The sequence below is a fragment of the Nothobranchius furzeri genome, chromosome 12 (genome assembly GCF_043380555.1).
Source record: "Nothobranchius furzeri strain GRZ-AD chromosome 12, NfurGRZ-RIMD1, whole genome shotgun sequence".
NCBI lineage: Eukaryota > Metazoa > Chordata > Actinopteri > Cyprinodontiformes > Nothobranchiidae > Nothobranchius > Nothobranchius furzeri.
The window spans coordinates 36,539,900-36,554,449 of record NC_091752.1 but is presented as its reverse complement, the minus strand read 5'-3'; the positions used below and the strand labels follow the sequence as shown (position 1 = coordinate 36,554,449).

At 44.8% G+C, this 14,550-nt stretch overlaps 1 protein-coding gene across 10 annotated transcripts in view; it reads right to left on the bottom strand.

Moving 5' to 3' along the window:
• The window catches only part of ehbp1 (EH domain binding protein 1), a 225,295-nt gene that overhangs the window by 129,297 nt on the left and 81,448 nt on the right, over positions 1 to 14,550 (bottom strand). For 8 of the 10 annotated variants that reach the window (XM_070542571.1, XM_054750382.2, XM_015944984.3 and 5 more), the window contains 3 exons: positions 5,183 to 5,364; positions 4,347 to 4,486; positions 119 to 238 (listed from right to left, as the gene is read on the bottom strand). In XM_070542571.1, coding sequence (XP_070398672.1) covers positions 119 to 238; positions 4,347 to 4,486; positions 5,183 to 5,364 — 442 coding nt within the window. The remainder of the gene's footprint in view (positions 1 to 118; positions 239 to 4,346; positions 4,487 to 5,182; positions 5,365 to 14,550) is intronic. The other 2 variants (XM_015944986.3, XM_054750385.2) reach the window with 1 other exon arrangement.

The following is a 14,550-nucleotide window of genomic DNA, read 5'->3' as shown; positions in this document are numbered from 1 at the left end:
AATGAACCATATAAGAGTAGAGAAAGGTAGGGTGGAGGTCACTGTGTTCACAGGTTAATGAAAGAAGAGCAGAGGAACAAGGGATGATGGGAGGGCTGAAAGAAAGGTGAAAAAAGACCTTGGGAGGAAGCAGCAGGCCTAGCTGTTGCTTTGCGTGCCTGCTTGGTGACACCACCACCACCATCATCATCATCATCCCCATGTAAGCAGCTGAGGGCATTCAACTGGTTTACTATCTCTGTAAATAACAGATCCAATAAAGAAAGGGAGGGAGGAAGAATAGAAGTGAACAAGGAAAAATAGCACACCCTGTTCATAAACATGTATACATATGTATACATACATAAAAGTTGCTCGGTCAAGCCTGGAAACCTTAAATAATAAGAAACAATCAAAGAGGATGATGCACAAAGATGTCATGAATCGTTATACACTGCCCCGCCAAAAAAAAAGGCTTATAGGTACGGGCCTCCTATTGGATAATTATTGCAGGGGTCAATATGTTTATGTTTATGTTTGTGTATTTAGCAGACGCTTTTGTCCAAAGCGACTTGCAAGTGATAATCGGCATATTGCCCTTGAGGCTAACAACAACAATAACAACAACAATAACTTAGAGCTGGCAACAAGTGATTTAACCCCAACTGGTGCAATGACTTGCTTCTCATTTTTTAAACAACCTTGTGGAAAGACACATCTGGTGGATGTGGAAAATATGTTATTATCTGCATGCACCAAGCAGAGAAAACATCCAAGGAGATAGCAGAAACGACTAAGTTGGAATAAGAACTGTTCAACGCATTATTAATAGCAGGAAGGATAGAGGGGCTTCACCTTCAAAGCAGAAATGTGTCCGGAAAAAAATCCTCAGTGATTGTGATCGGGGAAATCATTTGGTGACATCAAATAAAAGAAAAGCAACAGTACAACACAGGGCTATGTTTAATAGTGTAAGTAACAGCATTTCCACATGTACAATGCAAAGAGAACTCATGGGATTGGGACTGAACAGCTGTGTAGCCATTAGAAAAACACTAATCAGTGAGGCAAACCAGAAAAAATGCAGGCTTCAATTTGCTGGGGAGCATGAAGATTAGACTCTGGAGCAATGGGAGAAGGTCATGTGGGTTGGTGAGTCCAGATGGACCCTGTTCCAGAGTGATCAGGGTAAGAAGAGAGACAGATGAAGTGATGCATCCATCATGCCTAGTGTCTACTATACAAGCCTGTGGGGGCAGTGCTATGATCTGGGGTTGCTGCAGTTGGTCAGGTCTAGGTTCAGCAGCAGGATGTGCTCCAAGAATGAGATCAGCTGACTACCTGAATGACCAGGTTATTCCATGTTCCCTGATGGCACGAGCATATTCCAAGTTGACAATGCCAGGAGTTATCTGGCTCAAATTGTGAAAAAGCAACCACAAAGTCCAGACCTTAACCCCAATGAGAATCTTTTGGATGTGCTGGATGTCCCTGTACACCTCAGACTTCCAGTACAAATCAGAGACCTGTCATCTACAGAAATACTCAGATGATTCTGCAGTTGTCGGGTGTATCAGAGATGGACAGGAAGCTGAGTACAGAGAGCTGGTGGAGAGCTTTGTGGCATGGTGTGGAAACAATCATCTGACCTTGAACGTGAACAAAACAAAGGAGATGATTTTAGACTTCAGAAGAAACAGGGTGGAGTCAAACACTGTTTCCATCATGGGAGAAGAAGTGGAAGTGGTTGAGGAATACGAATACCTTGGAGTTCACCTGGACAACAGACTGGACTGGAGAAAGAACAGCGAAACCGTTTACAAGAAAGGGCACCGCAGACTGCACTTCTTGAGGACGCTTAGGTCCTTCAATGTCTGTAGCAAGATGCTGCACATCTTCTACAAGTCTGTTGTTGAGAGTGTAATCTCTTCAGCCATCGTCTGTTGGGGTAGCAGCATCAGAAGCAGGGACCTGAAAAGGCTCAACAGCCTAATAAAAAAGGCTGGTTCTGTTCTGGGGACGACTGTGGAACCACTGGAGGAGATAATACAAAGAAGGATTCTCCAGAGAATCAAGAAAATGATGGACAACCCTGAGCATTCTCTTCACAAGACTGTCCGATAACGGAAGAGTGTCTTCAGTCAGAGGCTTCTTCAGTCTTGCTGCAACACTGACCACCGCTGGAGATCCTTCCTGCCAACAGCCATTGTAATATACAACAACTCTTTGACAACGTGATTATTATTATTATTCAGAGCTACTACAGCAATCAATTTCCCTCTGGGATTAATAAAGTATTTTTGAATTGAATTGAATTGAGTTGAATTTGAGAAGGCTTTGTTCAGCGGTGAGACTCTACCATCATCAATGCAAGATCTTGCTGAAAAATTAAAGCAATACTGGATGGAAATCAATCTTGTGATATTGCAGAAGACAATGCCACAGCGAATGTGTGGCGAAATCAAAGCTAAAAGTGGTCCAACTAAATATTAGTGTGTGACCTTTATTTGGCCAGGCAGTGTAAAACATACTAAAGTTAGTGATGAATGATAAGGAGGAATATGAAAATCTGTAGGGTGTGTTCATGTTTTGAAAGGGAATGTCTAAATGGAAAAGTAGAAACAATATGGTGCATTAAAGGGGTCATAGAATAACTTGTTTGTTACAATTTAAAACTGCTCTATGAGCCTTTACATAGCACGTGTGTGTTCAAAATTGCCCAGGAGCCCTGATAAATAAATAAATAAATAAACAAACAAATAAATAATGAATAAAACAACTATGATGCCATAGAAAACTGGTTTCCCCGTCCATTCTGCCAAAACATGAATATTAATGTGCTGATGGGTGGGTTTGCCCCAATGGCTCTATGATGATGTATGTACCTAGATACTCTGTATACAGTATTCAGGCAACTCAATAGGCCAGCTATGGATTTATTTGGAATTCATTAAAAGTCTAGCTATTCCCAGTACATCATGGTTACATGTGTGGTCTGACATTCTTCTTTGTTTTCCTCTTGTCCAACAAGGACAATAGTCGTAGCTCAGGCTAGCATTAGCACTAGCTTGGGTTAGCTTTCTTCTACATTAGCATTACCGTCACCAACATTTATTTATAGCCAATGCTGAAGTGGGTTGGGACATGCTAATGTAAGGAGGTGTGTTTAAGCTTATGACGTGTTATACCAGCTTTTCTCAGAATGAACCGTTTCTCAGCGGCCAACACAAAATGACTAATTTACACATGCAATCTGGTCAGAGATGGAACAGGATTTGGTATGCTACATTAGACACCCCAAGCTGCCTATATTCAGCAACAACTATGTAAAAGTGGTTTTAAATTCTTGGACCACTTTAAATCCGAAAACAAACAATTTTGGTCATTATAAATTTATGTGTTAAGTAACTTAATGTCTACAAAATAAAGGAACACATCAACCTCAGTAATCAACTAGGGAAACATTCAAGATCCCTTTTCAACATTTGAGTGTCCCCTACAGACACAATAAAGCTCAGTTGAAGAAACTAGTGAATAAAAGTTGAATTTCTATGTTAAAACTGAATCGTTATTTATCATAAACTTCTGAAGGCTGCTAAGCTACCTAAAATACAAAAATATAAAACTAACAAATATATGCACCACAGATTTATCTTTGAATTTCCTTTGCATTTCAAACATTTACATTCAGGATAAAAAAGACAAGAGAAAGCACATTAATCCAGACTATGCACCATAAGTTCAGCGTTAGTGATGCTCGAGCGGCTTGCTGCCTTGTTCTGTAGGTAGCATTCAAGGAGCAATAAGATTGTAGAGTTTTGGCAGCTTTGCCAAGCCTTTGATTTAGAGATGCGTGCTGGTGAAGCATTGCTGTAGGCACTCAATGCATATACATATAAATGAGATGAAGCGCGAGGACAGGGGAAAAGAAAGGAGAGAACGCATGAAGCTTAACGTGAAGAGGTGCCGCTCTGAAAAGTTGGATTAAGCAAAGCAGGAAGCAGCGAGACCCATATATTAGACCAGAGAATGAATCCTAAGCACGTACGTATGGAAGAAGGCAAGCGACTGTCAGTTTACAGGCCCAATCAAAAGAAAGACAAGAAAAAAACTGGAAAAAAGGCACAATTTCTTTTTGTATGCCTGGAAGGGCAGAGACAAATCCAACTATGTGTACAGCATGGAAAAAGAAGAAATAAGGTTGATGTCCCTCATGAAACTACTGTGACTGCTACTTAAGTTTCAGTTTAGAGAACTTAGTTGTTAATGTAATTAGCAGCTTGTAAATACATCACATGAGATCCAGAAGGTTGATGACAGCAGACCCCCTCTGAGATTATAAAGCCAAACCTTCATCCAGGGTATACCTGAGATCTTGGCAGCCTTTTCCTCCTGGTTAACCCGGTTCTCCTCGTCTTCATCGTTCTCCTCCTCAAAGTCGTCCAGGTTGCCGATGTCAGCCTGTTTCATGCTCATCAGGCTGGCCAGACTCTGCATGTCTTCATCTCTGCAACACAACATCTCATTATAAGCAAGCACATGAAAAGAGAGGAGAAACACAAGCAATGTGATATAGAAAATAGAGATTGTTTTCTTTTTGTACTGAAAAGAGGAGGAACAAGCACAAATAATCACAAAAGCTTTCATTGAGACAAATGAATAAAAATGAGTCTCTCCTTTTCCCTTTTCTTTCACTTCTCAACTTAAGACCTCCATTTCTACACTTTTGCAGTTATAAACTAGTTTCTTCATCACCCATTTCTTTCATTTTCCGTCATCAAAAAAATGCATTAAATTCTTAATTTCTTGTATTTTACAGTCATCCACACTTCCCCCCTTCATCCCTTGATGCCACCTCCCCATCATAATCATCACCCCCCCCCCCCCCCCCCCCCCCCCCCTTGTGTTTGCTGTTTCCCAGACCCACTGGCTCATTTGAACTGGTGTGATGGAGTTTGTTTGTGTGTGGTCGACATCATTCCCCGAAGGGTTAACAAGGGTTACGCGCCATCGACCCGCCATCCACAACACAACAAAGGCCTTGCTGCTGCGCTGAAGCACAGAAGGGAGGAGGGCTAAATTTCAAGATATTTTAAAATTAAAGCTGCAGCTATCTTGTTTTGGTGAGTAGCAAACAGGCAAATACTATGCCTGAGTGTCATAAACAACCCATGTTTGACCAGTCCCCTCTGATGATACTTACGTGGCCTTTCCCTCACGGAGGAAGATGCAGGAGAGTGAGAACTGCAGTGTAGCCGATACCACCTTCTTTGACAGGGGCTTAAACTTGAGTTTGACATCTGTCTGAGTGGGCATTGGACTGGCGTATTGCTTCATGTTTATACTGCTGGTCGCTAAGGCCTTCCTCCGTCCTGACGGAGACTCCTGCAGACAGAGACGGTTCGACATTCAGCAACAGAGGAATAAAAGAAATATTCCACAAACTGGCCGATAAGAGTCATGGAATCAGTGGCGTTGGTGTGTTACGAATAAGAGCTGCTGACAAGCCTAGTCACTGACAGCTAGATATGGAAACTGAACAGCTGGGGATGTTGTAGCTTTTGTCTGCCCTCCCTCTCACAAAACTGATGGCTTTTGTCTGCAGCAGGTCCAACTGTGGAAACATCATGCTGTCAGTGAATATCAAACTGGTTCACCACCTCACTGTGTTTATACTACTGACACATAACAACTGTTGATTTCTGGTTGGTTTTCATTTTTTAACACTTAATTTTTGCGATGAGAAATTGCTACATTTTCTTTTTAAATGTGAAACTGCTCTGATATCACACGTGTTGCAAATGAGAGCATACAAAGCTAGTATGTCACATGTTCCTGTCTGAAGCGGCTGTTCCTTATTTTTTTATTTTGTATTGCATAGATGTCTAAAAACAGAAAGACACACACACACTTCTGGTTTCACACCACTTTTCTCAGCTGTGGATCGAGCCCTGAGGATTCATCCTCTCATGTGTACAATACCGAACAAAGCAGAGCAGGGAGCTCTTTTCTTCACACTACACCAGTTTGAGAGCACATATACATAGACACACATACACTCGGCTATGCATGCTAGATAAATTGATACAAGCTATTTATACACCACCTGTTTCCTGATGTCTTCACACACAAAAAACATACATTCACCTTAGACGCTTTGGCTCTGCGGGGAAAAACTCAATCTCAGCCTTATCACTGAGGACTGCAATTCACACACACACACACGCACGCACGCACGCACGCACGCACGCACGCACACACACACACACACACACACACACAATTTATATCAGCTCAGAATGGTAAAGAATTTGGTAATAGGGGTATAGACTATTCCAGCTATGCACACTGACCTAAATTCTAACTACTTGCACCTATAAAAGTTTTTGTGGTGTGCTCCTTTGATGCCATCTATGTTCTTAATTGACTTTTGTCATAATTAATTTATAAACCAAAAACCAACCAAACTGCAATAACCAAACAAAACACTGAGCTAGACCCACTTTATTAACTTAATATTATATGATGGATCATTTGATTTGTTGGTTATGTTTAGTTGGGATGAGTTTAAAAGTTAGTCAGATCTAAATACTCTTTTAATGGTCTCATTCATTCATTTTTTGTTTCTTTGTTTGTTTGTTTTCAGTAAAATTCCTGTGGTCTCTACTGTAAATGAATGCCTTGTCTGCTCTCGTGTTTCTGATCCGGGGGTAAAAAGTTTGTCTGAAGAGTGGTGGGGGGGAGGGGAACGGAGGATTAAGACTCGAACTTGTTAATATTCATGATGTGCAACAATCTCGCCTCTGATTGGCTAACAACGTTATTCTTCCACTGCCTCTGTTTGTTCTTCTTTATTGGGCCAAAAATACAACATTGATGTGTTACCTCCACATAACACAAACTAATGGTTAGCTTCTACTAGCCGAGAATTGCTCCTCTCTCTCCTAGACACAAAACCCATACAGCCTTCCACGGCCGTGAGCCAAGGTGGGCGGGGCCACGAATAATATTTAAAGTGACGTAGAACAGATTGGCTTTTTCTGGCCTGCTCATGTTCACATCTATTTCCTTTCTGCGGCTAATGAAGATTGAAAACTATTTTAATGTCCAGCATGTACATCCAACTCAGAGTGACTAATTGTAATCATGGTTTCTAAGTGAATGACACCTTTACTGATTCTGTTCTGAGAGTTCTGTTCAAATTTAGCAAGTGTTTTATCAGTAATCTTGTGAAAATTTGTAGCACCTAGTACATGTTGATAGATGAATTAACTATCACACATATATCTAGGCTGATATCTGTACAACTGACTGGGTTTGAGCCATTTTTGTGTTGGTGAAGATTGATTAACTGTGATGAATGTGTTGAATGGGGCTGATTCCAAAAGTTAAACAGTTGAAGACATCCAGTGGTTTCTTTCTAAAAGTTTCATTACATTCCATCCAAATAAAAACTGAACATGGGACTTTGGAGCAGACGTCAGCCGACAATGCATTGTGGGAAGAAGGTAACTAATATGCAAAAAAATCAGCTCCAAAGACAAAGGAATATATTGCGACAAATTGCGTCCGAATGCTAAAAAATTATACTTACAGAAGATCGAGTGTCTTGGAAATGTGGACCTATATGAAGTACAGCAATGGAGAAGAGACCCAGAGGATTTACCCCTTTTGTCATGGTCTGCGTCAGCCCCCTTCCTTTATGTTCCTCCTGGTGTCCTCCATCCCTCTCTAGATTCCCTCTTGTGTCCCTTTGTTCCCCCAGCTCCCCTTGTGCTCTCTTAGCGCCCTCATGTGTCCTTGTCTGCATCCCTGTTATATGTCTTATGTTGTAGCCCTTTGGCGCCCTCTTGTGTCCTTTTTCTGTGTCAGTTTCTGTGTGTCAGTTTGTGTGTCAGTCTAGTGTCTGATGTTATCTTTTACTGTTTCCTCCCAGGTCAGCTCCAGCCTCGTTGTCCCCAGCTCAGTGTGTGTGTATGTACCATGTCCTCCTCCAGCTAGTTTGTTATAGTCCTTCCCTCTGTCTTTAGGAAATTGTTGTTTAGTTTTGTGTTAAGGTATTTGCCATCCTCTGTTTCTGTTTTCCCCATTGAGTTGATTAGTGTCACCTGCCTTCCCTCCAGCAGCTCACCCCACACACCTGCTTCCTGTTTCCCTGATTGCTCCTCCCAGTGTATTTAAGCCCTGTCTGTCTCTGTGTTCTTGTCGGTCCATTGTTGTTTGTCAGCGTTGTTGTTCTTGTCAGCCTCGTCTCGTTCCTGTTCCTAGCTTCTAGTGATTCCAGTGTTTTCCAGTGTTTCTAGTTCTCTGAAGTTTTTGATTACTCAGTTTAGATTTTTGGATTTTTTGGTTTGGGCTCCCTGCTTCTTGGACTACTCCTAATAAAGGATTTTATTTTCATCATCCACCTCCTGCCTCGTTCATCTGGTTTTCTGCATTTTTGGGTCCTAAAACATCCTACCACATCAAATCCCGACAGAATGGACCGACCACCAACACAGGACCCAGCGGGAACTCCAGGTACACAGGAGATCTATTACGATGGTGATCCAGACCTTTGTGTGGAGTTCATTCGGAACTGTGCCCGTTGTTTGGACTTGAAATCCTCAGAGTTCGACAAGGTGTCGTATATAGTGCTTTGGTTGAGGGGTAAGGCCTTGCAGTGGGTTGCTGACCACTTTGACATAGAGGATCTTAGGGCGGTGTCGTTTTGGGACTTTGCTGCATTGCTCCTCCGCACTTTTGGCCGAGATCCTCCTCCACTAGTCGCTCATGCCACCTCAGCATCTCAGATGGGTTACACCGCCACACCCTCACCAGGTCCTGACAGCGCCACCACTTACTCTCCGGTGGGCTGTCATTCCTCCTCAGTTCCTGCCAGTGTCCTCTCCATACCTCAGCTGAGCCAAAAAGAACCACGCCGACGACGCCGCAACCGTCCTGCTCCAGCGGTGGTCCCGGTGGACGCATCACCTCCTGCTCCAGCGGTGGTCCCGGTGGACGCATCGCCTCCTGCTCCAGCGGTGGTCCCGGTGGACGCATCACCTCCTGCTCCAGCGGTGGTCCCGGTGGACGCATCGCCTCCTGCTCCAGCAGTGGACGCATCGCCTCCTGCTCCAGCGGCGGTCCCGGTGGACGCATCGCACCTCGCCTCAGCGGTGGTCCAAGGGGACGCATCGCACCTCGCCTCGGCGGTGGTCCAAGGGGACGCATCGCACCTCGCCTCGGCGGTGGTCCAAGGGGACGCATCGCACCTCGCCTCGGCGGTGGTCCAAGGGGACGCATCGCACCTCGCCTCGGCGGTGGTCCAAGGGGACGCATCGCACCTCGCCTCGGCGGTGGTCCCGGTGGACGCATCGCCTCCTGCTCCGGCGGTGGTCCCGGTGGACGCATCGCCTCCTGCTCCGGCGGTGGTCCCGAGGGTCGCATCGCGTCCTGCTCCGGCGGTGGTCCCGAGGGTCGCATCGCGTCCTGCTTTGACTGATGAGGTCCAAGAGGTCCCGGTCCCGGCCCAGCCTGTCCAAGAGGCTCCGGTCCAGCCCATCCATCTGGACCCGAAGTCGATGGTGGTCAACGACCCTTCCTGTTCCGAAGTCGACGCCCCTTCCTGTTCCGAAGTCGACGCCCCTTCCTGTTCCGAAGTCGACGCCCCTTCCTGTTCCGAAGTCGTCGCCTCTGATGACGACATGTCCAAAGTCGTCGCCTCTGATGACGTCGCCTCCCCTGATGACGTCGCCTCCCCTGATGACGTCGCCTCCCCTGATGACGTCGCCTCCCCTGATGTCGTCGCCTCCCCTGACGTCGTCGCCTCCCCTGACGTCGTCGCCTCCCCTGACGTCGTCGCCTCCCCTGACGTCGTCGCCTCCCCTGATGTCGTCGGCTCGCCTGACGACGCCGCCTCCCCTGATGTCGGCTCGTCTGACGACGTCGCCTCTGGTCTGATGTCTCTTCTGTCTCTAGTTCCAGTGGTGATTCTGAAGGTCGCACCGGTCCAGCCTGTGTCCCCAGCCCAGCCTGCAGGGCGCCTCTACTGCAGGCGCCGCCCTCCAAGGGACTGTCGTCACCTCCTCATCTGCCCCAGGCGCAGGCCCCCAAGGGTCCATCCTCGTCTCCTCATCTGCCCCAGGCGCCGACCCCCAAGGGTCCATCCTCGTCTCCTCATCTGCCCCAGGCGCCGACCCCCAAGGGTCCATCCTCGTCTCCTCATCTGCCCCAGGCGCCAGCCTCCCAGGGCCCATTGCCTCCTCATCTGCCGCAGGGGCAGGCCTCCTCACTCTGCTGATCCCTGCCGCCTCTCCTGTGGTCCCTCGGTTCCTCAGGGCCCTCCCTCCGGGTCCCCCTCCTCCCGCCCTGCTCCTGGTTCCTGTGAGCGTCTGGGATCCGCCCTTTGGGGGGGGGGGGGGGGGGTACTGTCATGGTCTGCGTCAGCCCCCTTCCTTTATGTTCCTCCTGGTGTCCTCCATCCCTCTCTAGATTCCCTCTTGTGTCCCTTTGTTCCCCCAGCTCCCCTTGTGCTCTCTTAGCGCCCTCATGTGTCCTTGTCTGCATCCCTGTTATATGTCTTATGTTGTAGCCCTTTGGCGCCCTCTTGTGTCCTTTTTCTGTGTCAGTTTCTGTGTGTCAGTTTGTGTGTCAGTCTAGTGTCTGATGTTATCTTTTACTGTTTCCTCCCAGGTCAGCTCCAGCCTCGTTGTCCCCAGCTCAGTGTGTGTGTATGTACCATGTCCTCCTCCAGCTAGTTTGTTATAGTCCTTCCCTCTGTCTTTAGGAAATTGTTGTTTAGTTTTGTGTTAAGGTATTTGCCATCCTCTGTTTCTGTTTTCCCCATTGAGTTGATTAGTGTCACCTGCCTTCCCTCCAGCAGCTCACCCCACACACCTGCTTCCTGTTTCCCTGATTGCTCCTCCCAGTGTATTTAAGCCCTGTCTGTCTCTGTGTTCTTGTCGGTCCATTGTTGTTTGTCAGCGTTGTTGTTCTTGTCAACCTCGTCTCGTTCCTGTTCCTAGCTTCTAGTGATTCCAGTGTTTTACAGTGTTTCTAGTTCTCTGAAGTTTTTGATTACTCAGTTTAGATTTTTGGATTTTTTGGTTTGGGCTCCCTGCTTCTTGGACTACTCCTAATAAAGGATTTTATTTTCATCATCCACCTCCTGCCTCGTTCATCTGGTTTTCTGCATTTTTGGGTCCTAAAACATCCTACCACATCAAATCCCGACACCTTTTGTCCGTTCCAGATATATTTTGATATCTTGTCGGTGGAATTAGTGCACACACCGTGCACCAGTTTAGGAATTACAAGTCTTTGGAGGTGCACATCCAGTTCAACAATGGTTGGGTGCATGATTTTGATATTTTGAAGCCTCCACATTGTGAATACGAGTAAAAATCCCTTAGGCTACTTTTCTCTGTAAACAATGAGACTTATTAGTCCAAGACTAAACTGATTAGCACTAGCTTGATTTGTTTCCGAGAGACAAGTTTACTGATGCAGCAAAGGCCAAAATTCTGACAACTTCGAGAATCCCACCAACTCTAAAAAGACTTGCTTTTTGCATACTTTGTAGCTGATTTGTGTTCTATGATAATAAAAACATAAATCTGATGTTAGTTTTATACACTTATTGATGAACTAAGGAGCAGAAACTCCTTAACTGTCACGTTGAGATGACTGTTTGGACCCAAAATGCAGATACCCAGGATGACACGAGGCAGGAGTTGATATAAAGAAAATCCTTTTATTGTAGGATGAGCCCAAAAATAAAAATAAATCCAAAAGGCAGGGAGCCAAAATCCAAAAATCAGGAAATGATCAGGAGATCCAAAAACACCAGAGGAACGGGCAGACTGACAGAATAAATCACGCCGACAAACAACAATGAACCGACAAGACAATGAGAAACAGACAGGGCTTTATAGACTGGGGCATAATGGGAGGCAGATGAGCTGCAGGTGTGTGGGGAGAGAACCAGGTGAAGGCAATAACTAATCAGGGAGGAGGAGCAGGAAGGAGCAGGAGAGGACACCGCACCTGACTGGAGAAGAACACACACACACACACACACACACACACACACACAAAGCTGGGGAATGACACACACACACCGAGCTGGGGACAAAGAGGCTGGAGCTACAACTGGAGGGGCTGGGGATGACCTGAAAGGCTACAAACAGAAGGCACATAAATAAGATGCAGACAAAGGACACATGAGGGCGCTAAGAGACACAAAAGGGGAATCTAAAGAGGGATGGAGGACATCAGGAGACACATGGGGAAAGACGCAGACACAGACCATGACATTAACATAATAAATGTTAATAACTTCTCACTTAAAGGTGGAATATGGAACATTTTAATGAAAAGCTATACATTTTTTAAAATAATACCTCCACGGGGTGTTTAGAGGTGTGCAGAATACATGTACAGTATATCCTTTAAAAACTATATTTAAAAAAAATCAAAAAATTTTGTCAGTGGGCACGTCACTGAGTTTTTGTTAACTTCTATCAACCACTAGACAGCACTGTTGTGCTAAAAAGGCAAATGTGTAAAATGGCAGACCTGACAAGTCAAGCAACTGATTCAGAGCCCACAAGATGTTCTAACAGTAAATACTGTTGTAAAATAAAATTATTCGTATACATTAGTTCCTATCCTTTACGATGTGTCTCTGAACATGGTGCTAGAAAGTGTCAGCAGTGAACCAACATCCCAACGGCTTGAAAATTAGTTCTGTTGTTGCAATACCACCTCTGAACTCTAGAGTTCACCAGAGTGTCCGTGTTCCATATTCAACCTTTAAGCCTGAAATTTAAACAGAACTTTATGCTTATTCTCTATTGAAATTGATGACATAGGGGTGATATGGGTGCTATCCATTTGTTCCTCAGTCCTCATTGACAAGAAAGATGGTGTTGCCTCTGTCGCACAACGTCATGCTCCAAAGCCATATATAAAAAAGTAAAAGCTGTAGCAAACAAAACAACCACAAACTTTTCTTCAAACCCTCTTTTTCAATCCAGGCTTCCAACAACATTCAAAAGTCCATCTAATCTAAACTTCTCCATCTATCCCTCTTCTCTACCCACTCTGTGCTCAAACCAATAATTACTGTAAATAAAAAGAGAAAACAACCAACTTACTAGTGAGGCCACTTGACATTTGGTACTGACATTTGAGCCTTGTGGCTTTAGTTTGGGAGCATAACAACATATCACTGCCACACCACCAATGTCAGACTGTCCAAAGAAACAGCTCATAAGAAGAAGAGAGAAGGGGAAAACCTCTCCTTTCACCTCTTATCTTTCTGCAGATTACACCCTTGCTATTACACTAAGCTAATAGCGCATGTAGATACTTTATGAATGAATTTGCTAAATGCACCAAACACTTAAGAAGAGGGGATTTAGCAAAAAGCATGTTGGAGAGAAAGAAGGAGGGGGTTTTGAGAAATAGGAAATACTTAAGGATATGCAAATACGCCAGCAAAAGAAAGGAATAACCGTTTCAACAGATTTGAGTAGTGGCTGCAAACAAAGGAAATCTTCTCTATTTCCCCGGATGCTAGTTGTCAATCACTGTATGTGTTGGAGAGAAGGTGTGGGAAGCAACTCGGATTAGGGCGACTAGGAGGATGTGACAATGTGTAAAATGAAAAGGGAAGGACAATACAGAAGTTTAATTTATTACAGAGTGGTTAGGACTATCAGTATGCACTTTTTTCTGAGCCCAGAGAGTGACTAAATATCTGAGTGAGTGTGTGTGCACGCGTGTGTGTGGAGCGGACACAGAAAAACGATAGAAGAATGAGCTGACTGTAAGAATGGAGAGGTGATGGCTGTATGCTGCCCCCTAGCTGCATCTGTCTAAAACAACTGCAAGGCCAAGGGTAGCAAAGGCTTAAAAATGAGAAAAAAGCAGGTTATTTTGAAAAAAGCAAACATAGCCAAACCTAGAGATGTGTGTACTGGGTATTTTACAAAGACTTTCTTTCAAAAGGGGGTGTGTTTGTGTCAGAGTAGAGAGTATTTTAGGGTAGCAGTCCTGCCCCTCTCCCCTAAAGCCAGCTGGCCCCAGATCGATCCACAGATGCTTCCCTGGTGGGGGGGCAGGGGTCAGGGCAGGAGGGTGCCCAGGAGTCCTGCTGAATCCCTCTGCCCTAAAATGCCAATGGGATGGGTCGGAGAAAGGAGGGGCGGGGGCCCTTTTGTCAATGAGAAATAGATTAATTAGGCTGAGTGGTAAAAAAAACGAGGTCTCTTTGTTAGGAGCTAGTCTAGGACAGTTGAGTAGTGTTAATGTCTGAACATGAATGACACCAATCAGCTAACAGCGTTTTAACACAAGATCACTTTATTTCTAATAGTCATCTCATTTAAAGAGGCCATATCATGGAAAATCTACCTTTTTGAGATTTTTACCATGTGATATTGTTATTTCCTCACGAAAACAACCCCTAAACCCATTTTGGCTGCATTCATGCATTTTCCAGTATCAGCTGCAAATTTAGAGTTTTACTTTGAAAATTCTGAAGATACCTGAAGGAAAACTATTTGCATCATCAGGCATTTCTCC